Below are 14026 nucleotides of genomic sequence, written 5' to 3'. Positions count from 1 at the left end.
ATCTGGATCTCTGTTCTCCTCTTTAGTTAGAAGACAGAGCGTAAAACGTTTTCCGTCCGTGACCTCCAGCTTGTATATACGAAGCTGCGTCAAATATATATATATATATATATAACCCGTATATAGCCCGTGTATATCACGGGCTATATACATCAGCCACCTGATTTTCAGCTGATTATTACCAATTTCTCGTAAACAAAACAAGCTGTTATTAGAATGATCACACAACCCGAAAATGCTGCTTTGATCACATAGTTCCGAAGGAGTCTGAAAACACGTGTATTGTGAGAAATTAATGAATCTACAAAGACAATTAATATTTCAAAACAATGAGAACATAAATAGCGTTTTTTGAAGACTTCAGAGAAGCTCTCATCAAAACCTGTGAACGGGAATGCAGCTTGTGGAACATAAAAGAAAATAAGTGAACAACATAATTTTTCTGTTTATTTAGCGGTAAAGAACAGATCGCGTGCAATAAAGAACAGCTAGTGTGAATAATCCAGACTGTTGCGGCGAAAGGAAAATGACGATGGGAGCCGGATGGTGTTGTGTGAGCCAGCTGGGAGCCGGACGGTGTTGTGTGAGCCAGCTGCACCTACTGCTACTGCTGTTGCTGCTCCTGGTGTGCTGTGCTACCAGTGGTGAGTACTTTACCCTTTAGCACGGTCATTGCTGAAGATTAAACAAAGGTTCATTTAATTGTGATATATAATGTCCAAGTGGTGAATGGTGTCAAAGTGGTTGGGCACCATTCCTTCCCCCCGTCCCATCTCAAATCCTTATCCTGACTCCCTTCCCAGTGCTATGTAGTCATAATGGCTTGGCGCTTTCTCCCTGATAGTTCATTTAATTGTGATGCGCTTTTCAGTGTCAACATTATTCCTGGTGTTAAAATACTTAAAATTTCTAGGTATAAACTCAGCACTCTGTTGGGCTTGGTCCAGCCTGTCCTCCCACTTAATACAGAGCCGGTTTTCACGGTGTCTTCCAATGCATAAATATATTATCCTTAAGACTTTTTCTCATAGGAATGTGATTCTGTCGTCGTAATTAAAAATATCGTAACTCAACTAGTCAAAGAAACCTACAATGGGCGAGGGGAAAAACAATATAATACAATCTCCGACAGTACAATATAATAAGAGAGAAAATAATTTTCGACAATAAACGGGGCTTCAGTGGGATAAACAAAGATAAACATGAATAAACAGAGATAACCGAGAGAGAGAGAGAGAGAGAGAGAGAGAGAGAGAGAGAGAGAGAGAGAGAGAGAGAGAGAGAGAGAGAGAGAGAGAGAGAGAGAGAGAGAGGAGAGAGAGAGAGAGAGAGAGAGAGAGAGAGAGAGAGAGAGAGAGAGAGAGAGAGAGAGAGAGAGAGAGAGAGAGAGAGAGAGAGAGAGAGAGAGAGAGAGACAGAGACAGAAAGGTCACAAACGCTGACCCTCTAATAACAAGAAAAACTATCTAGGCATCGTAATTGGGATGCTGTAGCGGAAGGCAGCATCCTTAACGTGCCTTGATCATCTCGCTGGCAACACCTGTGTCTTCCTTCACCGTTGTAGTACAAGGTATTGCTGTATTAATAATGTATTATTCCAATACACTTGTCATTACACAGTGCTCATAGTCTGTGTCAAGTTATATGTGAACTTTATACATAATTATATAAAAAAGGACCCCCCAAAATTTGTAATGAATATTTTCGATCGAAATTGTAACTTGGAAAGGATATAACGTAATAAGAACAGCAACAATAATAATAATAATAATAATAATAATAATAATAATAATAATAATAATAATAATAATAATAATAATAATAATAATAATAATAATAATAATAATAATAATAATAATTAGTTAATATTAACCGATACATCAGAGAACCCGGTTCGTCTGCTCTAGTTTCTTGTTCTCTCATCACCCTTGGGGGGTTTTTCCAGTCCGAGTACTGACGATTATATACTTCCTCAATAAAGTTTAATTATCTCTTGCCATTTCCTCAAATATATGCCATAAAAATGCCTGGAAATGGTAATTAGGCATCGGATAAATGCTTAGAAAAGTAGTGACATCCAGTTGGATAGACTCTTACGTGCTTCAGTAAATGTTTCGTAATTATCCACCCAGCCACATTGATGACATATTGGAAGTTATCTCCAGACTAAGGCCACACAGAGTTACCATTGTTGCTTCCCTGTACAGATTAATGTTTTGTGATTCATCATCGACGATGAAGCCTTAACAGAAGCTTTCCGTAAACCCAGATTTCTCTGGATACCCTTCATGCTTCGACATCCCACTGATCCCGATAATGCCTCTGGAACACCCCTAATACTATAGTTATTCCCCAGATCATCCGAATACCGCCACTAGATCACCCTGATACTGCAAATGCCCCGCCTGATACTGCTAGTGTGTTCAGATCACCCTAATACTTCCACTGCTCCCAGAAACAGGATGCCAACAACCTGCCCTCCGGATGTCGAAGATATATGTTATTATCGCTTGTGTATCGCAAATGACAGGATGGATTCCGTGAATATCGGTCACGCAGCCCAGCTGGGGTTGGCGGAACTCTCAAGCTGTTAAATCTGATCCTGCATGTATGATATGGTTAGGGTTGCTTGCACTACTAAAGTGTCTTGATAATTTAAGTGTGTTTTTTGAGTCACGTACGTGAATCACTACACTGTTTGAGGGGTGGGTTAGGGGATATGTATTTAAAGGGAGTTTGGTTGAATGTAAGCAGGAGCTGCTGTTGAATAAGGACGAAAGGTTTTCTTCAATATCCCCTATTATATGATATATGTATTCTTAAGCTATATGAAAAATACTGTTGTATTTTCGTCTGTGCAAATACATTTTGGGATAGCGAGTTGCATCTGTCAGCTAACACAACTTTTGCCAATCAAAAAGCTAATTGGCAAGCTTGCTAAAAAGTTAGCTTGCCATGCTTGCCAATCAAAAGTGTGTAAGATGTCATGTTAGTTATTGCCAGGCCTGCCTGTGTACAAGTGTACTTCTGGCTGTGAAAAATTGTGATTCACAAATTCCGGGAATAAATTGGCCGATACACCATCTCAAAATGACTTACTCTCGTGCAGTAATTTGAGAAAAATCGAAAATGCTTTGCAATATAATATGATTGCCGCTGGATTCAACGTATATTAGCCTTCACCTTACGCATACTCCTCTACCATATACCCCTTGACTAGAGTATATTGTACCCGTCTATGCCCCAGTCAATATTATATTATTCCAGTCTACGCCCCAGTCAGGAGTATATTATACCTACCTCCGCGCCAGGCTAGAATATATTGCACCAATCTTTAAGCCATGATGTAATACATAGCACATATCCGCGCCCCAAGCTAGATAATATCACTAATAACTCACACAAATGGATTCGCTCCTTATCTGTCAACACTAAGACACATGTTCCCTTCGTGTACTAGACCACCAGACACGAATCCAAGACAAATATTTTTATTTATAAGCATTTCAGCGACTCACGCATTATTTATATTGACTTAAAAAATCAAGTTTAATTCAACATACACGATTTATCTCCTGTACGCAAGGCACCTCACGAATTCCTCACACACGAGCAGCTCGCAGGTCAGATAATTATTTAAGCGCTAAAGGGAGTCTTTAAGGTACTGACTCGCCACACCTGGCTACACCAGGTGTGAGGTACACTACCTTATTATCAGGTACACTACTAATAATACCCATATGATGGCACGTTCTAAAAAATATACTAACTTCGGATTGGGTAAATATAAAACGCTTGTGAGTTTAGTTTATTTAGTAAAATAATGTGTAACAAAACAGCATAAACAGCTGAAAATGGCAAGGGTTAAACAGTATCATGTGAAGCATAAACGTGAAACAATTGGCAGAATAAAATATCTGCTCAAGCAGCAGAACCAAGAGAATACGAACAGAAGTGACAGAGCCAACAGTTCACACACATGCCCGTCGGTACGATGACCAGGAGAATGCTAACAGCCTCATGAATCCTAAACAGGGAATGCATGAAATAAATGTCAATAGCAGGTAGAGTACTAGTCTACTCTACTAGAGTAGTAGAGAATCTACTACTAGAGTAGTAGTAGAATCTCCAGCAATATTACATCTCTGTGGATTGTATTTTCGAGAATTGGGTGAATAGGGTTTTACATGATCACGTGAAAGAAATTTGCATACTAATACTTAAAATATACTTAGAAAAAAATACATAATAAGGAGTAACTGAATATAAAGTAACATACGATACAATTACTTTACAATATGGATCACGATACAGACACGAGGGAATTACTACTGACAAGACATCTAAGCCAGAGAAAATGAAGATTTAAAACTAAAAACATTGGCAGTATGTTACTCAAAATGTTGATGATGAACTAAAAGATAGAAAACAGTTAAAACTATGGTACCTACAGTACAAGGTAGATATGGATAAATACTAAGTAAACATAGTAAATACGAAGGAAATATGGATATATACTAGGTAAATGCGGATAAATATTACGTAAATGTGAATAAATATTAAATAAATGTGTATAAATATTACTTAAATGTAGATAAACATTACGTAAACATTGATAAATATTAAATAAATGAGGGTAAATGCTAGATAAATATGTCATGAGCCCGTGCTAGGATCACGGACTATTAATGCCTGTGTCACCTCTTGGGTGACTCAAAACAGACACAAATACCTAAACTTGGCATTACGGGCTCACCATAACCCGTGCTACATGGACACTTCGTTCTGAATAGCTAAATCTAAAACAACAACAACAACAACCTAAACTTGAATTCTCTGAGGAATCACTGAGAATGAGGAAAAGTGATTCATATCGTGTAGGTATTAAGGAAAGACTTACTGGTGGGGAACGGGACTCCTGAATCCGCTTCACTGTTGGAAGTGATCAATATTGTTAAGAACCTTTGGAATAGTTCAGCCAACACAATGGAGGTGAGAAACTCATCCTCCTGCGGTCGTGTATTAGTAACCAGTTGGGCTCTCTGAGGTCACAGCTCTAACCCAACAAACCCTCAGGAAACTTCAGAATTTCCATATAAATTTAATACGTTATTTTGAAAAAAAAAGCTGATTTGTAGAATATAAATAAATATATATATATATATATATATATATATATATATATATATATATATATATATATATATATATATATATATATATATATATATATATATTGGTGGTTCCCGGCTCCTATTAGATACTAACATTATATAATAAATTCTAATTAAACAAGTTGCATCCAACAATTCATGACGAGAGCAAACAGGTGTAACTAGCTTACAGTAATGGTAATAAAATTTGCAATAGAACTAGAGGTAACAGTTGCAATATAAAAAGAAGTGTTAAGCATTGCAGAGTGTAATCACATATTAAATGTACTTCACTCTAGTACCTGGTTCCCACGTAATTAAATTAGCCAGTGGGGAATAGCCGGCGTCAAGTAATCCTGACGATAAAAGTCTTGGAAGAAGTAATATGTGACATATTTCCCACGGTCAACAATCCATCCCTGAGCATAAAGACTGACATCATAAAACTGTTAAACAAAAAACGTTGAAGGTGTCCAAGCGTGTCTGAGGTGGTAAGAAGTTGTACCAACGTCGTCGGTGTACTCACCTAGTTTTTCCTCACCTAGTTGTGCATGCGGGGGTTGAGCTCTGGCTCTTTGGTCCGGACACTCAATTGTCAATCAACTGGTGTACAGATTCATGAGCCTACTGGGCTCTATCATATCTACATTTGAAACTGTGTATGGAGTCAGCCTCCACCACATCACTGCCTAATACATTCCTCTTGTTTACTACTCTGACACTGAAAAAGTTCTTTTTAACGTCCCTGTGGTTCATTTGGGTACTCAGTCTCCACCTGTGTCCCCTTGTTCGCGTACCACCAGTGTTAAAAAGTTTATCTTTATCTACCCTGTCAATTTCTCTGAGAATTTTGTAGGTAGTGATCATGTCTCCTACTCTTCTGTCTTCCAGTGTCGTCAGGTGCATTTCACGCAGCCCTTCCTCGTAACTCATGCCTCTTCGTTCTGGGACTAGCCTAGTGGCATACCTCTGAACTTTTTCCATCTTCGTCTTATGTTTGACAAGGTACGGGCTCCATGCTGGGACCGCATACTTCAGGATTGGTCTTACATATGCTGTGTACAAGGTTCTGAATGATTCCTCACACAGGTTCCTGAAGGCTGTTCTGATGTTGCCCAGCCTCGCGTATGCCGCAGATGTCATTCTTTATATGTGGGCTTCAGGAGACAGGTTAGGTGTGATATCAACTCCTAGATCTTTCACTCTGTCCGTTTCATGAAGTACATTTCCCATTCGGTATCCTGTGTCTGGCCTCCTGTTTCCACTGCCTAGCTTCACCACATTGCATTTATTCAAGTTGAACTTTAGTAGCCATTTGCTGGACTATTCATTCAGTCTGTCTAGGTCATCTTGTAGCCTCCTACTATCATCCTCTGTTTTAATCCTCCTCGTAATTTTTGCATCATCAGCAAACAATGAGAGGAACGATTTTATACCCTCTGGGAGATCATTTACATATATCAGAAACAATATAGGTCCAAGGACTGACCCCAGCGGGACTCCATGTGTGTGTGTGTGTGTGTATGTGTGTGTGTGTGTGTGTGTGTGTGTGTGTGTGTGTGTGTGTGTGTGTGTGTGTGTGTGTGTGTGTGTGTGTGTGTGTGTGTGTGTGTGTGTGTGTGTGTGTGTTTGTGTGTGTGTGTGTGTGTGTGTGTGTGTGTGTGTGTGTGTGTGTGTGTGTGTGTGTGTGTGTGTGTGTGTGTGTGTGTGTGTGTGTGTGTGTGTGTGTGTGTGTGTGTGTGTGTGTGTGTGTTTGTGTGTGTGTGTGTGTGTGTGTGTGTGTGTGTGTGTGTGTGTGTGTGTGTGTGTGTGTGTGTGTGTGTGTGTGTGTGTGTGTGTGATGATAGTTGTTCGGAGGGTGTATACCTGAGGCAGTGTTCCCTAGGTAACCCAGGTGTACAGTAATGAGTGGAGTCCTGTTATTACTACTCTTTGTTGTAGATATTGAAGAATGTTTAGAACTGCATCCTGCAGGTTCACACACACACAATACATGAAACTGAGATGAATAGCTAAATTTAATACAAACAAATACATACGTGCCATATATATATATATATATATATATATATATATATATATATATATATATATATATATATATATGTCGTACCTAATAGCCAGAACGCACTTCTCAGCCTACTATTCAAGGCCCGATTTGCCTAATAAGCCAAGTTTTCATGAATTAATGTTTTTTCGTCTACCTAACCTACCTAACCTAACCTAACCTAGCTTTTTTGGCTACCTAACCTAACCTTACCTATAAATATAGGTTAGGTTAGGTTAGGTAGGGTTGGTTAGGTTCGGTCATATATCTACGTTAATTTTAACTCCAATAAAAAAAAATTGACCTCATACATAGAGAAAAGGGTTGCTTTATCATTTCATAAGAAAAAAATTATAGTAAATATATTAATTCAGGAAAACTTGGCTTATTAGGCAAATCGGGCCTTGAATAGTAGGCTGAGAAGTGAGTTCTGGCTACTAGGTACGACATATATATATATATATATATATATATATAGGGTACCACCTCTGGTGCCAATGTGGGGACCCATAGCCTCGGAGAAGAAAATAAAAAGTATTCAGAGGAGACCTTGTGGTTTCTCACTGAACACTAATATTATCTTCTCCTACCACCCCCATTCTTTTGTATGTACACATATATATTTACTTTATTTGAACTTTGTTACAAAAAAGGAGTTACATATAGGTTACAAAGATGGTTGTCATAGGTTGTCGAGTTCCTCCAGCTCCTCAGATGGCGGGCAGGAACCCTGGATGTATATATATATATATATATATATATATATATATATATATATATATATATATATATATATATATATATATATATATATATATATATATATGGATAGCAAGAATCTTTCAAAAACTATTTTATTACTATATTTAATGCACGATAATATGCAAATAAATAATATTACATTTTTTGGATCTATTTTGAAATGATATGCAATTAATTATTATGTAAAAATGTATTTAATTCATGTTTTAATGTTTACAATTTATGTACAACTTATATATATTTTGCCACTAACGATCTTCCAGTAATGAGCTAATCTACAATACGTTAATCTCCTCAACAGCTCAAGTGGTTGCTGGTTCATCACAGGGAGACGCCAGCACCAGCGAGGATACTACCCACCGGGTCCCTAAACCCAATGCTGTCGAGGAAGAGAAGAAAAAAACCGGCATCGATGCCAGAGAAAACGATGGACTTGGATCTATTGAGAACGCGCAAAACCTTAGGATTCTAAGATCTACACAATCAAGCGATAAGGAAGATGATAAGGAAGATGGTAAGGAAAGAACGTCAGGAGGCGCTGTTGAGGAGGATAGTTCATATCAGCTACGTTTAGATGACGCACTTGAGAACGCAGCTCCAGAGACCAGAGTCACAGATATGCAAAGCACCCAAGCCATTCACACGGACTTGGTGAAGGAGAAAATAGCAAATAACTTGAAGAGGACTGATTCCGCACAGCCGAATTCTGTTAATATTTTCATTGATGAGTTCATTAGGAGTTACGGCAGTCGGGACTTGACGGCGGCCAAGACAATGGATGTTAAAGACTCAATGAGCTCCCGAGGCTACGCCGGTCCTCCAGCCTCGACCCTGGCAACACCAGTCAAGAGTGATCATTGTGGTGGTGTTATTACTGCCTCAAGCAACTACCACACCATTAAATCTCCAAATTACCCTTCAAACTACCCGGCAAACTCTCGATGCATCTGGACTGTTGTTGCCCATAAAGACAGTAATTATGATCAAGTCAAAGTGTGGATTCAAGATTTTGAGCTCGAGGGCTCTGATTGTAGCAGTGATTCCCTCAAGATCACAGACCTCGCTGTGGGTAAAACAGCTGTCTACTGTGGTGCTGAGTACAATGAGACCTTCATCTCCATGGGAAATTCTTTAGCCTTAGCATTTATGAGTGATAATACAATCAACAAAAGAGGTTTCGTAATCAAAGTGCAGGGGATTAAATCCACTTGTGGAATGATTCATAAAACTATAGGAAATGAATCATTAATTTTTTCTACCCCAAATTTCCCACTGACATACCCGACTGATTCTCGCTGTCATTGGTTAATTGTCTCAAAGACAGAAATGGCTTTGAAGTTGATTAACCACCAAAATGGAGAAGAAAATTCGGATTCCTTATTGATTTCTACAAACTTATTTGGAACATATGAAACGTACAAACAGGAGAATATTTATTTATCATACATTTTCTCTGTAACGTTTATTGCTAATTCGTTTTTAAAGAAAATTCCACCGAATCCGGATCTTCGTCCGGGTTTACGATTTAAATTATTGCCAGTAACTAAAACACAATCTTGTGACAACACTTTAACTGTAACTGCCAGTTCGTCCGTTGTAATAAACTCCAATAGATATCCAAATGGCTACGAACCTTCATCCAACTGCTGGTGGACAATCATATATCACATAAACAGCAGCTACGTCTCAAGTCTACGATTCGTAGACTTCGACATAGAGAAGCACGCTAACTGTCGCTATGACGCCTTGCAGATAATTGATGAAGCGATTGGTCTAAAGAAGAATTTTTGTGGAGCCCAAAAAAATTTTGAGTATGTGACTGAGAGCAAAGAATTGAAACTCCATTTCAAGAGTGATTCGTTCAATATTCACTCTCATAAAGGTTTTTCCATATATGCCTCGGCACAGGACATGAGAAGAGATGAGTGCAGTGTTGAGAGGCCGGATGAAGACACTTGGGTCATAAAGTCCCCCAGTCATTTCATGGACAGTCCGGCCTACACTGCCTGCACCATCACCATCAACAGTACCACAGCAAACCGCTTCAGTGTCCGCTTTAATAAATTCAATCTCCAAAGACGGGAACCATGTAGCGAAGGCAGCTACTTGTCAATAGAAGACAAGGGCGTCAATGGAACGGAGCTGTTTTGTGGAAGAATGGGAGGACATACCTTTATTACTGCTGGAAACGTCATAAAATTGTTCTATTCTTCAGAACGGAATGACGTCTCTGAAGACTTCCAGGTGGAATTCAGGACTTTCTATGATTCTGACTGTGGAGGAAACTACGAACTGAGACCCAGAGAGGGTGTGGACCTACATTCTCCTCCTCTTAAAAAGCTGGAGAAAATTTGTGTTTGGGTCCTACAGGGTAAAAACAGCCTTCTGGTTCTGGACTTTAAGCGTGTGGAAAATACAAGAGTATCACAAACTGGTCTGTATAGTGATATTTATAGTTATAATCCCAGAACGTTACATTTCATTCAACCTTCTGACAAATATATGATCCTCACCAGAGAGAACAATGTAAAGATTCAAGCCAACGCATATGCCACGTTTTCAGACTGTAATTCAATCCTTCACTTAACAACGGCACCTGTAATAGTACAAAATTCAGGTAACCGTCACTGTTCGCAGGTGGTGAGTTCAAGCAACGGCAGAAAAGTGGTGTCTGCCATTCAGTATACGTTGCTCTCCACGACACATCCCTCTGCCTGCCCTCTAGAGGTCATCAACGCCGAAACAGCTATAAAGAGCACACTTTGTATCAAAGACTGGAGAAATACGTATTCAGTTATAAGCGAAAAATTGCTCATAAACCCTATCATTCCAGACGATGATATCCCAAGCAGTTTCATGGTTCTTGTGGAACCAGTCAAATACGTATGTGGGGAAATATTTGACGTGAAAGAAAAGAACATTATCGTGAGAAGCAGAACTGCAAACGCGAGATATACTTGTGTTTACAGATTTTTAAGCGGTGGTAATAGAATTGTGTTGGATGTGGCCACGGGAAGCAAGAAAGCTCTTACCTACCTCAGTGTCTCCACCGATGGGTCTTTCCACACCCTAAAGCAGCTGTCTTCTATGATTACAACTTCGTTGATAACGACGACGGAATTCTTGGTCGTTGTTAAGCCCTTCCCACGGAGTGTGAGTTTCATGTTTCAGGTGTCGAGAGATCTTCCAGTAACATCCCCCTGCCACTCTTGCTTAATTGTCCAGGCGGGCAGCGAAGGGGTGGTCAAGTCGCCCAGTTCCCATCACGACACCACCTATCCCTCTGGATTAACCTGCAACGTCAAATTTGATTCTGAAAATATAAACAGAACTGTTATTATGGAAGTCGAATATCTCGATCTTCCTTTAAACACGTCGCTAGATTCGCTGTGCATAATTAAAGATGGAGTGAGTACTGTTATTGATGTTTCACGGCTGCCGACCTTGAATCAAATTTTGCTCATTGAAACACCGTTCTCTCTCCGGTTCGTCACCACGACTGCCAATAAATATGAAGGTTACAAGATACGCTATAAGGTCAATGAATGTGGAGGCATAGTAATGTTGAATAATGATACAGCTGTAACAATACAATCCCTTGGGTATGGTGACATTTATCCAGTAAACATGCAGTGTGTGTGGCTTGTCCAGACGAATATAACCAACATAAGCGATAGGGTAAAGCTGAAGATCGTTGAGTTTGATATTCATGAATCAGATTCGTTTGAGGTGTTTGATCCTTTGTATTCAAAGGATCCTGTCGTCATATTCAGAGGCTCTGCTGCTAACCAGGGAATACGAAGTGTCGGAAATCAGTTAAAGGTTGTGTTTACGTCCGATTCACGTTACGTAAGTTCAGGGTTCGTCTTCAGTGTTCGGGCTGTCGTATCTGGCTGCGGTGGAGACATTGACACTGGCATCGAAGAGGAAGGCAAAATTAGTACTTTGGATTCTTTCCCAAATACTGATTATTGTTTATTTCGTCTACGACCCAACCAAGGACGCGTGATGTCCATATCTCCCCTGAAGGAGTCCAGCAGCCGTCAAGAGCGAGGACACTCGCCAGGGACAAGTGTCCAGCCCACAGAAGAACCAGACTGGGAGAGAGGTACCAAATGTCACGCAGGTAGTGTGGTGATAACCACCACTGGGTTCCTGAGTGACGGTAAAAGATATTGTGTAGGTGATGATTTTCAGGCCGTGTTGTCTACGCAAGACGTATTGTTGGTAGTAAGGGCTCCTCCGTTACCACCTGTGGAATTCTCTTACCGTGCAAGTGGGTGTGGAGGAGAGCTGGTGGTACTAGAAGGCTCAGTGGGCCAATTGTCATCTCCGAATTATCCTGATGTGTTCACTGGGCCTCTCACTTGTGCTTGGACTTCCAGGAACCCTCTCTTCATTACCATCACATACCTTGATATACAACCAAAACTGGACTCCCTGATTCTTGCAGATCTCGAACGTGTTATCACCGTAAGTACGCTACAGTTACCAAGCTACATACAGCTGGACGGCCCAGCTACAGTAACCTTCTCCGGTAGTAGTTTGGGCCTCAAGACTGGGTTCAACTTACAGTACGAGAGAGTAGAAGTTCAGGGTGTATGGGATGTTGCAATGGGTGCTCCGGTCACGATTCTGGGCTTTCAAGGTAATCGTAACTGGATCTCAACGTGGCGCGTTCGGGCTCCCACTGGGAACAAGGGTCTCACGCTGCGAATCTGGGGTGCCTACGTACCCAGCAACTCAGAGTGCAGCGAAAGCTTTCTCCTAGTACATGGGGAAACGGAAGTTGTCCAGCGACTCTGTGGTGGGCAAGTCATGCGCACTTTGCATGCCGAGGGCCGATACATGTTTCTCAGCCTGTATTCGTCCTCCTCATTAGCCGTCTTTGTTGCTTCAGTACACGTCATGACTTGATCTGGAAATATGCACTCCACCAACGAGGTAGCAGCAGCAGCCGGGGTTAGCCTTAAGGGTCTCCGACTTGCGCTCACATATTGTCTTCTCCGTGCATCCCAAAATATATATATATATATATATATATATATATATATATATATATATATATATATATATATATATATATATATATATATATATATATATATATATATATATATATATATATATATATATATATATATATATATATATATATATATATATATATATATGACAATGTCAGACCACGGAGGAAAAAATGAAACAGGAATTTCCTTAATAATAATATTATAATAATGTATGCAGTGAAAGGATTCGCCCAAAGAATGTGTTATGTTTACCATATTTCTCTGGGTTTGAGAATATTGTCAAGGCCTTGAAACTTTTTAATATAGATGTAATGTTTAGCTACGAAAACACTGTTGGTAAGCTATTAGTTAGGAACAGCCCTCGTAGTGATATTTGCGTCATTTATAAAATACCTTGTAAGGAATGTAATAAGTTCTATGTCGGGCAAACATCTAAAGATTTAAAATGTAGAATATCGCAACATAAATACTCTGTAAGACATGGCCAATTGTCTAATGCTTTGTTTGTTCATTTGTCAGAAAATGCTCACCAAATTGATTGGGAGAGTGCTTCTTCAATAACAAATTGTAAAAGCACCTATAACAGAAACATAATTGAATCTGCTTTGATACAGATCACAAAAGAAAGTAATTTGAATATTAGCAGTGGTCTATATAACTTAGATCCATTTTTAATAGATCAGTTAAAGGACGATTTAAGTAGGATCGTTGGAACGCATTTGTCTCACTAATTCATTGTATATATTTACCATTTTATTGCTATAATTATCTATGTATTGTGCCTGCGTATGTGTGCTGTATCAGATGGGCCATTGTGCGACATCAGATGGGCCAATTGGCTGCATCTCATGGGCCAATGGGCCGTCTGCGCTGTCCACGTATTGTACCTCACCTCACTTCACCATTCTCTCCTGCCTATTTATACCCATCACTCGATCTGTAAAATCACTCCTTCTGAAGATGTATTAATATACGAAAGTACTTAAGGAAATTCCTGTTTCATTTTTCCTCCGTGGTCTGACATTGTCACATTT

At 39.6% G+C, this 14026-nt stretch overlaps 1 protein-coding gene across 1 annotated transcript; it reads left to right on the top strand.

Moving 5' to 3' along the window:
* The first annotated feature begins 543 nt into the window (after positions 1-543).
* On the top strand, positions 544-12944 carry LOC123768785 (cubilin-like). Its single transcript, XM_069316224.1, has 3 exons — positions 544-644; positions 6243-6328; positions 8264-12944. The coding sequence occupies exons 1-3, from the start codon at positions 544-546 to the stop codon at positions 12877-12879; spliced, it is 4803 nt and encodes a 1600-aa protein (XP_069172325.1). The 3' UTR covers positions 12880-12944.
* The last annotated feature ends 1082 nt before the right edge of the window (positions 12945-14026 follow it).

Source organism: Procambarus clarkii, chromosome 83 (genome assembly GCF_040958095.1).
Source record: "Procambarus clarkii isolate CNS0578487 chromosome 83, FALCON_Pclarkii_2.0, whole genome shotgun sequence".
NCBI lineage: Eukaryota > Metazoa > Arthropoda > Malacostraca > Decapoda > Cambaridae > Procambarus > Procambarus clarkii.
Note: the sequence above shows the minus strand (reverse complement) of the source record. Positions and strands in the feature narration are given on the sequence as shown.

What these genes read in the sequence shown, in the direction of transcription:
- LOC123768785 (XM_069316224.1), top strand. Translation starts at nt 544, where the DNA reads ATGGTGTTGTGTGAGCCAGCTGGGAGCCGGACGGTGTTGTGTGAGCCA. An exon ending in GGTGTGCTGTGCTACCAGTG is followed by an intron (nt 645 to 6,242) that starts GTGAGTACTTTA and finishes TTCCTCACACAG; the next exon opens with GTTCCTGAAGGCTGTTCTGA. An exon ending in GGCTTCAGGAGACAGGTTAG is followed by an intron (nt 6,329 to 8,263) that starts GTGTGATATCAA and finishes TCTCCTCAACAG; the next exon opens with CTCAAGTGGTTGCTGGTTCA.